We start from the raw sequence: 19,883 nt of genomic DNA, 5'->3' as shown, positions 1-19,883 counted from the left end.
CGGATGTGGAGCATCCATAATGTGTTTACAAAATAAAAGAGAGATCAGCAGTAAATGTCTCTAATATAAAATATTAGGATTAATAAAATTTAACAATCATTCGATAAGAATAGGCATAACCTCTGAGGTTGATGTTTGGCATTCTAGAGTTGATCCTGTATTTGAGGTAGGAGAAGATGCAATCCGTGATTGGGAGTTTTCAATTTCACCAAACTCGTATTCTTCATGATTTTCTTGTGCACTAGACATCTTTTCTAAATTTCGAATACCTTCTATTTCCAGTATGACTTCTTTCATTGTTGGTCGTTTTCTCCCATTCAACTCTAAGCATCTACTAGCAAGATTGGCAACTATATTGATATGTTCTTTTTCCCCTTCCTTCCTAACTCGTTCATCAATAATATCAAACAAACGATTTTCCTCTACACAAAGAGTGAAATATGAAGCCAAACTTCTTGCTTCCTCAGATCCCAAGGAGGATATTGGTTTTTGTCTTGTTAAAAGTTCAACAAGAACTACTCCAAAGCTATAAACATCACTTTTATCTGTAAATTGACTAGTATGAAAATATTCAGGATCTAGATACCCAAAAGTACCTTGAACTGCTGTAGTGAGGTGGGTAGCTTCAATGGAAACCATTCTTGATGTACCAAAGTCAGCAACTTTTGCTTTGTACCTTTCATCCAATAGTATATTTGTTGATTTTATGTCTCTATGATAAATGGGTTGAGAAGCAGCTGAGTGCAAGTAAAATAGAGCTCCGGCAACTTCAATGGCAATTTTTAAACGGGTATCCCATGTTATTGGCTCATTTTGTTGATCATGTAAGTATTCAAAAAGGTTACCATTTGGAATGAATTCATAAACAAGCAGAGGAATTTCAGTTTCCAAACAACATCCTAACAACTTAACCACATTTCTATGGTTAATTTGTGAAAGAATGACAAATTCGTTGATGAATTGTTCAACTTTTCCTTGGACCTTGAACTTCTTCACTGCAACAATTTTTCCATCTATTAGCATGCCCTTGTAAACAGTACCTTGGCCTCCTTTGCCAAGTACTCTATTCATGCTAAACTGGTCAGTGGCCTTCTCTAAGTCCTTTAAGCTGAAAAGTTTAACTTTGTCAGCATTAACTTCACCGGAAGATAATATTTGTTGTAACAATAATCCTCCATTCTGTTCGAAGAACTTTTCTTTCTGTTTCTTTAATATTTTTCTCTTCACAACTTTATATAGCCACCACAGACCAAGGAGTAAAACAATGAATCCGAGACTTGAAAAAAGTCCTACATGTTTGGCACATAAATAAATAAAAATAAGTCTATGCTCCATTAAATTACCTTCTAGTCTTGGTTAAGCTGAGACAATAAATAGAAATGAGAACACCTCATAGTCTTATAGAATATGTGAGTATATACATATGCAAATTCAAAATGTTGTGATTGAGAGTTTATAATATTAAAAAAAAATTCATATTTAATAATTTTCGTTAAACATACATTGAAAAAATACATTGAGTTGGAAAACATTGTAGTTGACAAATGGTTGAACCATGCACAAGAAACATAATAAGTAATCTAGCACACTAAATAAAGAATGGAAACATTTGTCGAGCCAAATTTCTTAAAGCCTTAAGCACAAGAAAGAACTCATTGTTAGAAGAAAATGACTAACAACATATTTTTTTAATACACTTTTAAGTATGAGCTAACATTTATTAATAACTACCAAAATATAGAAGAAAAATATCAAATTAAAAATGAAAAAGAGTATAACTTACATGTAATTTTTAATAAATTTTAATCTATAATTAAGAGTGTGTTAAATTTTTTTTTATCGAAGAATGTATTATTAGAATTTCTCTTAGTGAAATAGATTTGAAAAAATAAGGGAGGGATGGAGAAAAATAAAAGTCAAAGATGCACTGCCAAAAAAATTCCATATATTAATAAGAAAAATGTTGACCAATGTCCCAAAAATATTTTATTTACAATAATTTAAATTTAAATTTTGAGCAAAGAGAAGAAGATAGTAATAAATGTGAATTCTTACAACATTTTAAGAGAATAAGTTTTAATGCAATATATAAAAAATTATTATTATTTCACTTAAAAGAAATTACATTTATGCGTACCTATAACGAACAAAGATGCTCTTTTCGTCTGTCTCTGGGCGAACAAATCCATAGCTGAAATGTTAAGAATGAAGTTAAATATACTTGTCAAAACGTATAATATTCATGAATATGGTTTGAGTTAAATAAATTAAAGTTAAAAAAATCCCCATAAAATAAAAGAGTGAGTCTACTTTATTAAGTAATTGTTTGATAAAAGTTCTTTTGCATAATTTGACGTTCTTGGGATACAAGAGTTGAGCGGGGATTGGTGGAAACTGATTAAGCTTCTGCAATGTCCTCCAAGTAAGCATTTGGTATTAATTAAGAAACATTTAATACATTTTTTTACTTTTTTATTTTGTATAATCGATTGTAATAATACATAGATTATCAAATATAATTGAATTTTAATTTTTTGAATATGCCTTTAATCCTATTTGCAATGATTTAAATATTTTTTAAGCTTTCATAATTTTATAAAATTTTAATCTTAATAATAAAGTAGAACAACAAAAAATGACATGGGATAAAAAAAATTGACATATAACAATTTGATTCTTTCTTAACTATGTTATTGCTAAAAATATGTTGAATTTTTTTTAAAAAAATGAAGGAGTAAAAATAAATAAAATTGAGAAACTAAAATATAAATTTCACAAAAATAAGGAATTAGAGGCATGTCAAATTTTAAACGTACAAAATTATTAAAAATAGATATAAAAATAATAAAATTAATAAATATTAAATAGTGTAAATATTTTTAATTGAAATAATATATTAAATAGTTTTTGTACTTTAGTATGATAAATATTTTATAAATTCAATTAAAATTCACTGATAATATAAATAGCTTTACATTATTACTAGACTATGAATTAATATATCAATAGAAATAAATAAATTTTTATAAATTTAAAATTATGATTATCTTATAGTTTGATCAATTGATAATATAAAAATTTACAATAACAGCAATATATTAAAATGAAACTCATATTTAAACCACGTAAAATATACATTATCATATATTCCTAAATTTTACTTTCAAAATTTCTAATTTTTAAGTTAAAAATTTATTTAAAATATAAAAAATATGATATTATACGTCAATGAAGCAAGTTAATAAATTATTAAAAAATCAGATAAATTTTGTAGGACTAAATTGAAAAAGTAAATTTGTAGTTATTGGAATAACAAAAGCTTGCATAAGCGTAAAAAAAAAATAGAATGGCAACGTAGCGTACCTTTACAGCCTCCATCAAGGTAGGGATTGCCATGAAAGCCATATTTGCAACTGCATCTCATACCTGAGTATGTGTTCTCCGCAGAGGTTATATTTGTGTAAATACAGTCAGCGTTAAAGCGTACATATGGAGCGATTATGAAGGGAGAAGTGTACAGAATCTCCCACTCAAGAACCGCAGAAACTTCGTTTAAATGCTTCAGCCCCCTCTCAATATTGTCACCGCTATAAATAAAGGCGTAACCGCACTCATTATTTCCACCCAAACCTTCAATTGTTGCGTTAAATTGTGAGAGATGAGAGGGCAGGGTACTCTTGCAACAGTACATGCCGTGGCATTCAGTGGTTATAAGGTCGATGTCATAGACATCGTCTTTGTTGTTGTCACAGATTGTCACACAACCACTGGCTTCTGACCCATCTGAATGCAAAATAGCACTGCTATTGCAACCTACGGCCATAAATTTGTTGTAATCCTGGGAATACACGAAAGGGCTTCCTCCCAGGTTTTTGACTGGCGAAACATCTTTTATTCCGCAATTCCTACGGTAAATTGGATTCTTTATCGTAACCTGGTTCTTAGAGACATCAATGGCTGTCACCTCCAGATCTATGGACTTGAGGTAAGGTGTTTCATTTCTTGAACTGGTATTTCTGCATTCTATTTCAAACCCCGTGTCTGCGTAGCAGGAGGGATCCTTCATTCCAAACGGAAAAGGGATTTCAACACCTCCACATGTGGGGTCACACCCATCTTTTGTTATCTTTGAATCCTGCGCAGATGCCTGTAGATGTATGGGCCATAATGTCATCATCGTGATTATGTGAAATGCAAATTTCAGAACCATTGTGGCTAAGAGCGATTGTTGGAGCCTTCGCGCTTGGGTGTGCTGTGCTTCCAAGTTAGAGGACCTGTATATCTATATTTATTGGCATTTTTTTTAATGGCTACTCAAACTTTACTAGTGCCAGCTAGTGGGAGGAAGACGAGTGGCGCTTTCTCCCATTAAATTCACACATTTGAATAATTCGCCATTGCCAGTTGTTTGCTATTACTATGGAAAAATAAAATGGCACATGTTAAGACATTGATTTTATGTGATTATTAAACAAGAACTCAGGTCTAGTATAACGATATTTTTTACTTTGAAACCTATAATGCAAGATCAATATAATTAAATTATAAAAAGCACACGCCAACCAAATGATTCCTTCCCATGAGGGTTTGCTTAAGGTGGACCAGAGCATCTTAATCTCTATCTAGATGTTGTATCAGTGAATGAGAATGGATGTAGCACAGGTAGAAAACCCTAACCGAACCCTAAGTCCAATTGAGTAAGAGATGTGAGACTCAAACACAATGGCTTCATGCGAGCAGCCACCATCTCTGAAAGTATTTAAGAAAAACACTTGATTTATTTATTTTTTCAATTATTTATAAAAATTTATTAAAAATTATAAAATTAGTATTTAAAACAGTTTCATTAATTAAAATTTCAACCTCATCACAAATTAAGCTAGAACAATTTTCACCGGCTGATATATTTAATAGTATGTTATTAATATTTTTTAATCTATTTAAATATAAATTAAAGGTTTGTCACATGCTGAATTAAACAACTTGGTTCAGGTGTACAACAAAGACTATAGCATTGAGAGGCAAATAAAAATACACGAGGATTGACACAAAAGTGTTTATAAAACATGTTATAAAGTTATAGAATAGATTTATTTACGTTTTCAACTATAGACACCCATATTAGAGAAATAGACAAAGAGAAATGCTCAAAGCATATTCATTTCATATTTTCAACAATAACCAAAAGTGAATCATCCCTATCATAACATGGATCTCAATGCACATCCGTTCAAGCACGTCTATAAGAAAAGCTACGGTTTTTTTTGTCGATGCTGTCCCATACGGGGTGAGAAAATTGTTTCAGAGATGTTGCTAAAAGATTATTATAACTTATTTAGAAGCATCCGATTGTAGTCGATAATAAAGTGAAAATAAGTCAAATCAAACTTAATATTTTAAACAGAGTTGACTTATTTCTCAAGTTTAGAAACCCTATTCATCATACATATGCATTTTTAATAAACCAACATTTAGAAATTTTATATTTGAATAAAATTTTATAGTTCTTATTAAAAAAAAATTAGTATAAAAAATATATAATATTTCTCTTGTAAGTTAAAAATATTTTATACTTTTTTGTTTTTTAAAATTATAAGAGAGACAAATTATTTTTAATTTATTTATTATTTATACTATTTTTTTATAAAATTCTTTTTATAAGTTCATCCGAATAGAGCTAAAATCATATAACACTATAATAAGTATTTAATTAAAATAAAAAATATTTAAAATTTATTATTGTTGTTGTAATTTTAAATATAGAAGTACCTGTTAGGTTAACAATTTAAAGTTCTAAATAATTAAATAAATTTAAAAAAGTCTTGATCTAATTTATTTAATAAATAAAAACTTAAACACAATGTGAACTAGACAGTAAGCCTTCAGCAAATCATTTGTCATATTCCCTCCCAACTTTGTTAAAATTAATGCTATAATCAAGTCCTTGAAATGTAATTCTGATTAATAAAAAATTATTAATTTTTTAATTGATCTCTTTTTTTAAGTTATAAACTAGTGCTAATAAAATTCTTTCTTTTTCTTTATTATCCGTCTAATAATTTTTCATTTGTTTTTGTCATTTAAGTACCACTTTTTTAAAAAAATTCTAAATATCATGAGTTTTTTATATATTATTTTAAAAATTGTAATCTTTTGAGGAATTAAATAAAATTTGAAGTTCATAATATTTAAAAAGACTAAAAAGTAAGAAGAAGTGATACGTAAGGATAAATAGATGGGATCTGCCTTACAATGATTGTTGATCATAAATTGTAAACATAGGAGACGAAATGAAACTTTTGTGACATATAAAGGGATATAAGTATGTTTAAGTTTTAAAAAAAAAGTAAATCTTCGCAAAGTTGAAATAATTAGATAAAATTTGTGCTTAGTTTAATTTAATTTTTATTGTTCCTTTACTATTATCTCGAATTTCCTTCTTTTCCTTTTCTAAGAATAAACTATTTTGATTTTTCGGATAGCTGCGTGTGTTGGATATTTTCTTCCCTTCCTTAGTTCCTTTACTATTTTCTTGCATCTTGTATATAATAATAATAATAATAATAATAATAATAATAATAATAATAATAATAATAATAATAATAATAATAACAGTGAATAATAAATAAATAAATAATATCTTCACAAAATTTGAAAATTCACACGATTAGTCCATTATGTTCGTTTTACTCTTTTATTTCCCCCTCATTTTATTACTTTTTCCTTCGTGGCAATCTCTCTCCCCGCTTTGTGTAGTTGATTTTAAATTCCTTTACATCTATCTCTCTCCCTAACAATGATATACAAAATGGAACTATTATTTAATTTTCAGCAATGGTCATGAACCGTTGTTGTGGTACAGTAAAAAAAATATTAAACATATTTTTAATCTCTCTCAATATATACTGGTTTTTTTATTTTGGTCTTTATAAATTTTTTTTTTTATTTTAGTCCCTATATTTTAAAAAAATTATTAAAATTAATCATTTTTAAAAATGTAAGAACTAAAAGAAATGATACGAAGCAAAATAAAAAATAGATATATTTTGAGATTTTAACTCAGAAATATTACAATGTACATATTTCAATAGTCAATACATTAAATAAAGAAAAAGAACAAAAAAAAAATAAAACTGCTAAGCTAGTTCCATCAGAATCGAAGAGATGTCTAGCATCCTTTCAGGACAAGTTCTCTGTCATGCTTCGTTGTAATAAATTATTCTCATCAACAATAAATATTTCTAATCATCAAACGATTATGTTCTTCATGTGAAGAACATAATTAAGAAGAGGCACCAATATATCATTTTAATGTAACAATAGGTATAACCTCCGAGTCTGAAACACTGCCTAGTGTTGGAAATGAATTTGATGTAGAATATCCAGTCCAATTTTGGTAGTCTTCAACTCCAGCAAGCTCAATTTCTTCGTGGTTTTGCTCTACACTAGATTTCTTATCCAATTTCCGAATTCCTTCTAATTCAAATGTCACTTCTTTCATAGTTGGTCGTTTTTTCCCATTCAATTCCAAGCATCTATTTGCAAGATTAGCAACAGCAATGATATGTTCTTTCTTCCCTTCCTTCATGACTTTTTTGTCAATAATGTCAAACAGACAATTTTTCTCCATAGAAATATTGAAATATGAAACCAAACTCTTGGCCTCATGTGATCTCACCGAGGATATTGCCCTTTCTCCGGTCAAAAGTTCAACGAGAACTACTCCAAAACTGTAGACATCACTTTTCTCTGTGAATTGACTAGTATGAAAATATTCAGGATCTAAGTACCCAAAAGTACCTTGAACTACTGTGGTGAGGTGTGTAGCCTCAGTGGAAATTATTCTAGAGGTTCCAAAGTCTGCCACTTTTGCTCTATACTTTTCATCTAATAGTATATTTGTTGATTTTATGTCCCTATGATAAATGGGTTGAGATGCAACTGAGTGTAAGTAAAATAAAGCTCCAGCAATTTCAGTGGCAATTCTCAAGCGCATATCCCATGTAAGTGCTAAGTCTTCACTTTGGTCATGCAAATATTTAGAAAGGTTACCATTGGGAATGAATTCATACACAAGCAAGGGAATCTCTGCCTCCAAACAACAACCTAACAACTTAACCACATTTCGATGGTTAATTTGTGAAAGAATGACAAACTCATTCACAAACTCTTCAACCTTTCCTTCCACTTTGAATTTTTTCACTGCAATAATTTGTCCATCTACTAACATTCCCTTGTAAACGGTACCTTGACCTCCTTTTCCTATTATTCTGTTTGTATTGAAGTGGTCAGTGGCTTTTTCTAAGTCATTTAAGCTGAACAGTTTAACTTTTTCGACTCTAACTTCAGTAGAAGACATTCTTTGTTGTAACAACAAACCACCGTTTTGTTTGAAGAATTTTTCCTTGCGTTTCTGTATCATTCTTTTTCTTAAAACTTTGTACAACCACCAAATACCAAGGAGTATAATGAAGGATCCAAGACTCGACGAAACTCCTACATATTTGCCATTATGAAATTAGTCATTAGTCCAATACAAAAATGGATGCGTGCCAATATGGATAATCAAATATTACTGAAGATATTTTGAGCATTATCTTTAATTATTAAAATCAGCATAACTCGAATTAAAAGTAATATGGTTCCGAGTTAAATGGCAATTGAGATTTTTGGGTTGTACATACCTACTATAGCCCATTTCGCTCGAGTTTTACTATCAGAGGAACCATCAATAGCTGAAAATTCAAGAAACCAAGTTAATATATTTGTTGCAATACAATTCATCAATGGTGCGCCAATGCTATTATTAATTGACTTAAATTTCTTACCATGCGTCCCTAAATTATCAACTTATACTATAGCGTCATGATCTTCTCACATTCACGATATCAGATGGAAATATACAAAATATAATAATACACTTTACAAAAATAATAGTAGATTTTACTGTAATATAAAGATTTTGTGTCGAGAAAATCTGATCCCTTAAATTTGCTAACTCTTCTTCTTTTTTTTCTTCTCAATATGAGGTGAGGAAGACGATATTAAGGATATTTACTAGCAATTAGCAACACAGGTTTGTCACATGCATTTTGAAAATCCAATGTTTTCAGATTACAAAATTTCTACTAATGCTTCTAGGAGTGTTTAAAATTAATATATTCAACAACTTATAGCTTTTTTTTTCATCTTATAACTTTTGAAAAACTATTCTAAATAACATTCTACATTAAGAAACTAATTTAGCTTTTAGTTAATTTATCAATCAGAGACTAAAATTTGGTTTTGATTCGTGAACAATACGTTGTTATTAACACTAGCAATTGAAAAGGATGATCTATCTAGTAATGGAATGATACTAATACATATGCATGAGTTGCAGAAGGGTTCACATTCATACCTATACAGCTTCCAGTAATGTAGGGATTGCCATAAAACCCTGTGTAACACTCGCATCTCCAACCTTCAGGTCTGTTTTGTGAAGAAGCAACGTTAGTGCAGTTGGCACCTTCAGTAGGGCGTTTCAGAGACGAGTTCAGAACCACCCAATCAAGCACCGCAGGAACATAATTCACACCCAAGTCACGAAAACTTCGATCCTCGTAACTTGACCCAAAGGGTACTCTGTACCAATACTCTGTTCCAATCAGGGCATGGCTACACCCATCACTCACATTTTTCTCTCTTACATTCTCAAGCGTTACGTTAAACTCTGAAAGAAAGGATGGTAATGAAGTCTCACAGCAAAACCTCCCAACACAACCATCGACTCCAAAAGCAACGTTATTGTTAACTTCTTCATCGTCGTACCTGTCACAAAGGGACACACAACCGCTAACTTCTGACCCATTCGATTGCAAAAACGCTATCTTATTGCAACCAATGGCTGTGAATTTGTTATCATCCTTGGAATACACGAAAGGGGTTCCTTTAAGGTCTATGACTGGTTCTGAATCTTTGGTGTTTTGGCAATTCCAATGGAAAACTGGATTCATGATCCAAACCTTGCTATTCATTGGATCAATGGATGTGACTTCAACGTTTGGTGATTTCAGGTACGGTGTTTGACCCGTAGAAGTGCTTCTGCATTCTATTTCAAACCACTTGTCTGCGTAGCATTTGGGATCTTTTATACCAAATGGATAAGGAATTGTTACCGTTCCACATCTCGAATCACAATCAGGTTCTGTCGTGTTCGAATATTGTGCTGATGCAAGTGGGTGTATGGGTCCTATCATCAAAATTATGATACAAAATACATATTTCAGAAGCATTCTGGGCTTCGCTAAAGGACTCATCCCAAGATTTCTAACTTGCATATTAATGCTCCAATGTTATAACAATGTTGACATAACTGCGTCTTTAAGGAATCACATTGGTGTTTTATTCCGTAGGATGTCAAACTTTTACTGGTAGTAATAAGACTTGTCGTGGGTTGACCTATGTAAATTCACACGTTTACGTAATTCCCCTTCCGGCATTATGAAGAAAATTCCATCAAGATACTAAAACTTGAATACAGAAAATTTCAAATAAGATAAGCTTACAGAAAAATATTTTGTGTATTAGGTGATTATTTAACATATACATAAAACTTATAGAATAAAAACAATTCATACATAACAAGAATATTTCTAGTTAAATACTTCAACTGACCATTTCAACGAGCTCGGTCAAAATAGAGAGACATAATTGAGAAGAAGCACTTGAATAATGGAGATATATTTATCTCAACAAAATAAGGTATTTGTGGTGCACACAAACAGTCAAATTCCCAAACTTAATTTGTGGCTGCTGATAGGAAATTTCGTGTGTGTAGACTTTATAGTATATAGACTTCTGAGAACTGACAATAATTTTTTCCTCTGTTGTGTTTTGACCTGCTTTGTCTACGAAATTCTAGTTGCCAACTTCATATCTAAATAATGCTAAATTTTACGATGGTGAAAAGAATCTTCTCCTCTTGAGGTAATGAAACAATTTTAAGATATTTTTAAATTAATGAATGTAATTTTGTTATGAGACTCAATATTTAATGAAGTATTTGTTTAGTTTTTATTGAAATTAGAATCTACATATATTGTTTCAACATCCTAATAATTTTTAAAAAATACTTTGCAATAGTCTTCTGAAATTAATACAATAGCACATGCACGAATTTTATTTTATTTTTAACTCATTTTTTTTGTGTGTCTTTAATAGAAGGATACTTTGACCCTTCGTTGACTTTTGTTGTCATATTTTATGTACTGTGCAACATATCAATCTGTTTTGGACTCCTTCGTCGTGTAATTCAATAAATGTTGGATGATACTCTTTTAATTATATTACACTTATTTGCTTTGATTCAAACTATATGCCACCTAAAAAGCTTGCACTAACATTGTAATTACTAATTTCTAATCTAATTCTTGAAATTAAAAAAAATTAAAATTTTCACTTCTTACACATTAATGTTAATAAAAAAACAAAGATGAGAAACTACATGCTGAATTTATATTTTAAAGTTTTTTGTTTCTTATTTCGGCACTATTAATGCCCAACACGTATTTCTTTCTTTTTATTGAATTCCCTAACATTTTCTCTATTAATATGAGTTATATATTAAGATCCAAAAACGTACAAAAAGAGTTGGATGAAACTATCTGTAAACAAAAAAAATGAGAATAGCTATATTTCTATACAAAAAATAAAATAAAATTTGACTCTCTTTACATAACATTTTTAAACATTACACTATATGCATAATTTCTAATGCTTATTGCACTAGATCTACTAAAAAAAGTCCCCTGATGTTGCTAGAAATACTAAGTTTATCAAGAGAATAGTTATATTTCTATACTGCACATTCTTCTTGTATTTTTTTTTTTAATGATACTTGTTTTATTTTACACTTATCTTTCTTCTTTTAGTTTTTTCTTTTGTATGATTTTTTAAAAAAACTATGAAGTAAGAATAGTATTACTTTTATCAAAAAAGTGATCGACTCAAAAATGGCAAAGATATATGCCAAAACAAGAGAAGAAAAAATAACAAATATAATAAATAGTATAATATAATAAATGACTCCGAAAATACCTTTCTACACAAAAAAAAAGTATCTATTTTGCATGGACAAGAAATTAAGAAAATTCATGAATTATTCTAAAGTAATAATGGGTATAATCTCCGAGTGTGAGGAGATTGTTTCGCTGCTTACAGTTGGAAATGGAGTTGATGTAGAATATCCAGTCCAAGGTTGATAATCTTTAATTTCAGTAAGCTCAATTTCTTCATGGCTTTCCTCTGCATTGGACTTCTTATTCAATCTCTTGATCCCTTCTAATTCTAATGTCACTTCTTTCATAGTTGGTCGTTTTTTTCCATTCAATTCTAAGCATTTATTGGCAAGATTAGCAACAGCAATGATATGCTCCTTCTCTGCTTCCTTCATCACTCTTTTGTCAATAATGTCAAATAGATTATTCTCCTCCATACACTGAACAAAATATGAAGCTAAACCCTTAGATTCCCCTCTAAATGAGGATATTGGCTTCTTCCCAGTTAAAAGTTCCGCAAGAACTACTCCAAAGCTATAGACATCACTTTTTTCTGTAAATTTACTAGTGTGAAAATATTCAGGATCCAAGTATCCAAATGTACCTTGAACTACAGTTGTAAGGTGGGTAGCTTCAATGGAAATTATTCTTGATGCTCCAAAATCTGCTATTTTTGCCTTGTACTTGTCATCCAATAGTATATTTGTGGATTTGATGTCTCTATGGTAAATGGGTTGAGATGCAACTGAGTGTAAGTAAAATAGAGCTCCAGCAATTTCAGTGGCAATTCTCAAACGCATGTCCCATGTCATTGGTAAGTCTTCATTTTGTTCATGCAAATATTGGAAAAGGTTACCATTAGGAATGAATTCATAAACAAGCAAGGGAATTTCTGTCTCCAAACAACATCCCAACAACTTAACAACGTTTCTGTTGTTAATTTGTGAAAGAATGACAAACTCATTGATGAATTCTTCAACCTTTCCTTCTACCTTAAACTTTTTCACTGCTACAATTCTACCATCTACTAACATGCCTTTGTAGACAGTACCTTGGCCTCCCTTTCCAAGAATTCTATTGATATTAAAGTGATCAGTGGCTTTTTCTAAATCCTTTAAGCTGAAGAGGATTGTTTTGTCAACATTAACTTCACCAGATGACATTCTTTGTTGTAACAACAAACCACCATTCTTTTTGAAGAATTTTTGTTTGCGTTTCTGTATCGCTCTCTTCCTTACGGCTTTATACAATAACCATAGACAAAGGAGGACAATGATAGAACCAAAACTTGAGGAAACACCTACACATTTGTCACAATAAAATAGGGGATTATAAAATGGTTAATAAAAAACTTGATGTGCTTGTATGCACCTTTAGTTAATAAGTAGCCAAATGGATATTCACGTAGCTATATAGTTTAGGATCCGGGAAATTACAAAAGCAATAAATCTATATTAATTATTTTCATAACTGCGTTTATATAGATTTTATGCTTACCTACTATTGCCCACCTCTTCCCTCGACTGCTCTTGTCAAAGTACCCGGGCATGGCTGAAACATCATGATCCAAGATAGATTATATGTTAACACTCATGTATATCTTTCTCAGGCAAAAAGGGGAACGAAATTGGATGGAATTAATTAGATTTTATGACATATATTTAATTTAATATTGAGCTTTCAGTTTTTCTTTAAATAGAGATACACCATGACCATTCTTATTATAAAATATTGAGGCATAAAAAGAATAATAGTATTTTATTAACACTTTCTTTTATATATCTATCTTTATCACATTATTTGTATTCTTATATGTTTCTCTCTATCTAACTATATATATATATAAACAAAACATATAGCTAAACGAGTATTAAAAGAAATGTATATACTTTTTCAACCAAATCAAACTATATTTCGACAAAAGGGAAGTGTAATCCTTTTTCAACTTCATTATCAGACAAAGGTAAAAAAATACAATTGTGTAAATACTAAATTGTGACATAAAAGGTAGATACTACTAAAAGCATGTATGCAAATTGAGTGTTAATTTTAAATAAACTATACGGAGAGATGAATTAACTGTGAATTAATTTAAGGAAAACAGTTTTAAACCAAGATTGAGGTGAATTAAAATCTTCTTAGAATTTATCTAACCAAACACAACTCGAATGGCACCAAATTATTTTGCCGACTACTTTTCTAAGTCAAATCCTGGCCCTCATCATGCATATCAAATAAGGCTGCTTGCATTAATTCCAATCAAATATCTATTTGTTACTTTTTTGTTAAATAATTTTCATATAAAATACCCTTTTATTGATTAAATAAATAATAATACGATTTGAATAAAAGAATCTTAAATAGAGAATGATAATAGATATTTTAGAGGAAAAATTTTGATACTCTTTTCATCTATAACTTTAAAATATCAATAAAGTAATTAATTTTTAACTAAGATTATATTGAATTATTATAAAAAATATATTGATAATATTTTAAAATTTTTAAACACCATTCTTAAGGCAAGAGTTAAACAGGAATTGTCTCTAAAACATTCTTAGATATTGAATAAAAATTACAAAATGAACGTGAATTTATAAAATTAAGAATTAGATTTACATAATTTTTTAAACTTTTAGTCAATAATAAATAATATAGTTAAAAGAATGCATGAGAGAGTATTTAAGATAGTAATTAGAAAAAAAATTGTATATAAATAATATATTTTTAAAGTACGTTTAAAGATATATAATAAAAAGATTATATATAATACGTTTTAGAAAAAAAAACTAAATCAATAAATAATTATAAATATTAGATGACAAAGAAATTGAATATGGAAAATTTTATGTTGACGCTCCTTTTTTTATGTATAGAATTAAAACTGACAAAACAAGTTATTTGATCCATTCTAGTGAATTCGATTAAACTTAACTTGCATTGAGTTTGATCGATTATATTAAAAAAATTTAAATTTAATTTGAGTTTAAAATTAAAAAAATATATTTTATGTGTAATAATTAAAAAATGAATGGGAAAATAAAAGAAGTGACAGAATAAAAATGCAAATCTGATATACTGAGTGCAGAGGATCATACCGATGCAGCCTCCGTTAATGTATGGATTGCCATAGGAGCCTACGGGGCAGAGACATCTCAAACCTGTGGTCGTGTTCGTGGAAGACGTAACATTAGATTCATGACACCTTGCATCTGAAGGGATTTGCAGGGTTGAATTCGCGAGCGTCTCGTTCAAAATCTCCCACTCAAGCGTAGCACGAACATAATCCACACTCTGGAGCTCGTTAAATCTCTCAGCCATCAAATCAGACCAATAATAATAATAGCTCTGAACCTGAATCCAATCATTACTTACAATGAACGCGTAACTACACTTACCATTCACACTCTCGTTCTTCAAATCTTGTAGCGTTGCGTTATATTCCACAAGATAATGAGGCAGAGAAGTCTCGCAACAGTACCTTCCGTGACATCCATCTCTTGCGAAGTTGAAGTTGTCGTCAACTTCTTCGTTGTCGTCGCAAACTGACACACAACCACCGACAGCTGTCCCATTCGACTGCAGAAAAGCGAGGTTGTTGCAACCAACCGCCAAGAATTTGTTCCTATCCTGGGAATACACGAAAGGGCTTTCTCTCAGGTTTATCACTGTTGGCTTTGCTTTGTTGTTTTGGCAGTTCCGATGGTAAATTGGGTTCATGATGTCAACTTCGGCTACGTCCTCATTAATGGATTCCACTTCAAGATTGAAGGACTTCAAGTAAGGTTTCAGACCTCGAGAGCTGAATCTGCATTCTATTTCAAACCATTTATCTAAATAGCATTTGGGATCTTTCATTCCGAAAGGGAAAGGGATCTCAATATCCCCACATGTTGAATTACAACCTGGTTGTGCTATGATCGGAGTTTCCGCTGATGCAAGTGCATATACTGTCCATGTTGTCCAAATTATGACATGAAATGCAAATTGCAGAATCATCGTCGCTGATGCACTATTCCAATTTCGAAACATCTATGCTAGATTCGCGCATATATATTATTCCTAAGTGATTACGTAATTTTTTAATTTTAATTATTCATGTGTAATAATAAAGTAAATGTTTATTTAATAATTTTTTAAAATAATTATTTTGATATGTACTAAATTATTTATTAGAGTAAGTTCAATTAATATATATAAAATTTAATAAAAAAAGTTTATATTCATCGTGTGGTCTTATCTGACCTAGCCTTTTTCCTACGTGACTTGCGCCTAACTTTAATTTCGTAGAATTTTCTTGGACGGAAGACGAAATTGACCGGCAGTTAAATAATTAAATAATTTACATTAAATATTTCGAACTAATAACCAAGAAAGTGAAGGAACCATAATCTATATATCTATAATTTATTTACCTATAATATATATATATATATATATATATATAAGAAAATCTCATTCTCACCCTGATCAATTGCTCTTACCTCACTCAATTTTATTTATGGTGAATCATGTACGTGGTTATCTCTATAATAATAAATTGCAAGTGGAAAAGTATTTTATATATTATTATCTTAAAAAATATTATGTTGGGCAATATTAAAAAAATTTGCATTATTATGCCTGGTTCAATTTAATAAATGAAAATTATTTAAATGTTTGTTTAACATGGTCGAAGGTGAGTTTCATTATTAATTAAAATGTTTGAGTTCTTCTAGGATATGCATCATATTGACACTAAATTTGATCCTTTTTGCTTTCAACTTAAGCATATCATATTTAGGTTTTTTTTTTTCAAAAAATAATGTAATCCTTTTTAAATTTGGTACTTTGCTCTCTTTAATGAATATTATCAATGGAGGTTGCTACTAGTATTTAATATCACCCAACACATTTACAAATTTATTTTATAAATTTTATAAGCTTTGTTTATAGTAATGATGAGTATGTAGAAATATGTGAAAGAAATTGATTTTATGCCTTCTTTTCTACCCTTGCGATTGTCAGAACTTTAAGCTCAATGGTCAAAATAATAAGGTTAACTTAGCAATTAGCTTAACGCGGAATCATCATAAACACTAACCAAGTCTTAAGGGACTAATCTTAATACTATTTTATTTACATTAATGAATTTTAGGTTAATATCAATATACGTTTAAGTTATGCTGAATGGGAAAATTTTCTTATCCCCAAAATTCACCTTCGAATTTTTCCCAACTCAGAAGCCCAACATGTCTTGTTAAATTGGACCGAGCCCACTACATTACCCAATTAATGCAATCTGCCCAGCCCAAACCAAGATATGTGACATATATTTAGAAATTTATTAAAACCACGTTAAATAAAGTTATAACTTGTAGCATTCAAATAAATTTATATTTAAATTGATTCGATATTAGGTTTTACGGTAAACCTTGAGTATAAAGTGCATTTTGGACACATCATTATTGCTATTATTATTAGTCATCCAAAATTATGATATAATTTTTTGCATTTTTTAAAAATTCATAAAAATTATTGATTAACTTTTTATTATATCTCTTATCATTTATATTAATGGATTTATCTCATTTTGATAAAAAAAAATAGATTAATTAATTATTAATGATAAAATTCAAAAGAATTTCTTTATTATTATACAACAAAAATAAAATAAAAAATTACAGTTATAAAGGTCAATCAAAAGGAAATAATAGCAGTACAATATTAACATTACAGTTTTTAATCTTTATTACGGGGGATATTTATTTTAAAATTGGATAAATTATTTTTAAACTCAAAATGTAATTGAAATATAAATTTAAATATTGTAATCATAATTGTATTAAAATTTGAATTCTTTATTAAAATTATGAGAATTAATTTGTTTTAATGTCATCACAAAAATGGATTATATCCATTTATTTTAATAACATAATTACTAAAGAGAGGAGCGCTATAAGTTCATTTTTTAACTGTAAGCATTTTACTTTTAGATATAAATGCTAGCTGATTTTTGACAAATTAAGGATTTTATTTTAGTAAATAAAGCATCCTTATTTTAATATTAGTGAATATATATATATATATATATATATATATATATTTATTTATTTATTTATTTTTTTTGCGTGGATACAAAAACGCCACAACTGATAACTGTGGTTAATTGATCTTTGCTGTGTTCTGTAGCCTTGCTGGATCAGGTCCATGGCCATGTAATGGGCTGACTTGAACCTCTTTACTAATAAGTCCAAAACCTAACCACATAGAAACAGTTAAGTCTATAAATGGAAACAACCTTTTTACCAAAAGAAATGAACTGACTTGTTGAGGACAGAAATGCCACTGTGGAAATTTTCTTAAATGGATTTAAAAAATAATAATAAATGCAGTATCTAATGTTAATGTTATTTTTCAAAGAATAGAAATTTTATTCTTATCATCATTTCTTTTATTTCAATAATTAAAATAATAATGATTATCAAAACAAAATGTTAATTTTTTTGTCCGTCAGGAAATGCAAATGTCACCCAAATTTTGATAGAAAAAGTGAAAGGCAGAAAAGCAAGCACAAAGTAGTGAGTGAGGGGGTATATGCGAGGAAGATCCTTTCATCCACTTTCCTTATCACCTACAAAAGGCACTAAGAAAACCATGTTTCCTTCACTTAAGCACCATTATTGTCACCTTCTTTTTGCTCTCATCAGCAAGCGTTTGGTTTTTATCTTCCAACCCAAATATGAATCCCAAGTTCAGATCTTGGGTCAGCGTTTGCATCAACGATGGAAGCAAAGGAAGAAGGGTGCTCGATCGTAATGTTAGTTCTACCAGTTAGGTCATAGTTGTAAGCCTTAACCTTGAAGGGCAACCAATGATCCTTTGGCAATGTATCCTACTATATCGGATATATACATACATGCAAAGTATAATAAGCACTCCATATGTAAGCAATCTTGGCAATTAGTTCACTTGTTATCTCTTATGTTCCATTGCTCAAATATTTGAGCAACATGTTTTTTGGGGTAGACTTGGTTGATGTTGAAATGTCCTACATGTTAATCTCTACGGTGTAGTCCTTCCAATCTTGTTTTCAAATATTTATAAGGAGTTCTTTTCTCTTATTCTTAGCGCAAAGTGTTCTATTTTGAATATTAAATTAATATGGCCCTCATCTCTATTGGAATGATCGGAACTAACCTATTATTATTATTAACAATATTATAGTAGTAGGTAAACAAATGTTCAATTATATCTATATTAAATATTAGATTTCATTTTAAAACTTGTTATTTTGTTGTTATATTTTGTAAATATTGCAAATGATTATTATAATAAAAGTGAGTCTTCCATCCTGAATATAAAATATAGCCAGAGCAGCGTTTTAGGACCTTGTAATTTGCAAACGTTTAGTTATCTGACAAGCACTAAGCAAAAACTATTGCGATTTTAATAAAATACAGATCTCTGAAGTATATATGGAATCTGAATCTAATGTGATTTATGCAATGGGCTATTTCCATAGCGTTAGAAATTAAAGATTATGGCTCTTAAACTTTTGTGTGGTTCAGTCCATGAAGTTAAGAGTTGTAAAGAGGGATATAAAAGTGGCAAAGAAATATGAGAGCTGAGAATGAGCTAAAGTAAAGGACACGTGATGAAAGGGAGCTAAAGTAAAGGACACCCTTAATTTTTCAATTGATTTGCTTCACATTTATACACGCAATCACTTTCATTCTTGCTGTTGTTGAAGATGTGTTGTGGATTTAGTGTATGTAATGGACTTCCAAGTTGAATCATAGCAGTAGGCAATTTCATTAGCTCCAGTAACATGTAATAAATTTTAGACTCATTTTAGTGTTCGAA

The 19,883-nt window shown here is 29.7% G+C and overlaps 3 protein-coding genes across 3 annotated transcripts; all 3 read right to left on the bottom strand.

Annotated features, from left to right (window-relative positions):
* Window positions 1-96: 96 nt before the first annotated feature.
* On the bottom strand, window positions 97-4,210 carry LOC113852217 (wall-associated receptor kinase-like 10). The gene is made up of 2 exons (XM_027482455.1): window positions 3,364-4,210; window positions 97-1,289 (listed from the first exon to the last, which is right to left on the bottom strand). The coding sequence occupies exons 1-2, from the start codon at window positions 4,208-4,210 to the stop codon at window positions 97-99; spliced, it is 2,040 nt and encodes a 679-aa protein (XP_027338256.1).
* A 2,810-nt stretch (window positions 4,211-7,020) lies between these two features.
* On the bottom strand, window positions 7,021-10,286 carry LOC113848813 (wall-associated receptor kinase-like 10). The gene is made up of 3 exons (XM_027478192.1): window positions 9,401-10,286; window positions 8,685-8,735; window positions 7,021-8,496 (listed from the first exon to the last, which is right to left on the bottom strand). Exons 1-3 carry the CDS (start codon window positions 10,272-10,274, stop codon window positions 7,304-7,306), a joined length of 2,118 nt encoding a protein of 705 aa, XP_027333993.1. The 5' UTR covers window positions 10,275-10,286; the 3' UTR covers window positions 7,021-7,303.
* Window positions 10,287-12,139: 1,853 nt separating this feature from the next.
* On the bottom strand, window positions 12,140-16,037 carry LOC113852216 (wall-associated receptor kinase-like 22). The gene is made up of 3 exons (XM_027482454.1): window positions 15,137-16,037; window positions 13,536-13,589; window positions 12,140-13,338 (listed from the first exon to the last, which is right to left on the bottom strand). Exons 1-3 carry the CDS (start codon window positions 16,035-16,037, stop codon window positions 12,140-12,142), a joined length of 2,154 nt encoding a protein of 717 aa, XP_027338255.1.
* Between the last annotated feature and the right edge of the window lie 3,846 nt (window positions 16,038-19,883).

The sequence above is a fragment of the Abrus precatorius genome, unplaced genomic scaffold (assembly GCF_003935025.1).
Source record: "Abrus precatorius isolate BTA unplaced genomic scaffold, Abrus_2018 Scaffold10, whole genome shotgun sequence".
NCBI classification, from domain to species: Eukaryota; Viridiplantae; Streptophyta; class Magnoliopsida; order Fabales; family Fabaceae; genus Abrus; species Abrus precatorius.
The sequence above is the reverse complement of the archived record's forward strand: the minus strand, read 5'-3'. Positions and strand labels throughout refer to the sequence as shown.

What these genes read in the sequence shown, in the direction of transcription:
- LOC113852216 (XM_027482454.1), bottom strand. Translation starts at nt 16,037, where the DNA reads ATGATTCTGCAATTTGCATTTCATGTCATAATTTGGACAACATGGACA. An exon ending in CATTAACGGAGGCTGCATCG is followed by an intron (nt 13,590 to 15,136) that starts GTATGATCCTCT and finishes ATGATGTTTCAG; the next exon opens with CCATGCCCGGGTACTTTGAC. An exon ending in GAAGAGGTGGGCAATAGTAG is followed by an intron (nt 13,339 to 13,535) that starts GTAAGCATAAAA and finishes ACAAATGTGTAG; the next exon opens with GTGTTTCCTCAAGTTTTGGT.
- LOC113852217 (XM_027482455.1), bottom strand. Translation starts at nt 4,210, where the DNA reads ATGGTTCTGAAATTTGCATTTCACATAATCACGATGATGACATTATGG. An exon ending in CCTTGATGGAGGCTGTAAAG is followed by an intron (nt 1,290 to 3,363) that starts GTACGCTACGTT and finishes CCAAACATGTAG; the next exon opens with GACTTTTTTCAAGTCTCGGA.
- LOC113848813 (XM_027478192.1), bottom strand. Translation starts at nt 10,274, where the DNA reads ATGCTTCTGAAATATGTATTTTGTATCATAATTTTGATGATAGGACCC. An exon ending in CATTACTGGAAGCTGTATAG is followed by an intron (nt 8,736 to 9,400) that starts GTATGAATGTGA and finishes TTGAATTTTCAG; the next exon opens with CTATTGATGGTTCCTCTGAT. An exon ending in AGCGAAATGGGCTATAGTAG is followed by an intron (nt 8,497 to 8,684) that starts GTATGTACAACC and finishes GCAAATATGTAG; the next exon opens with GAGTTTCGTCGAGTCTTGGA.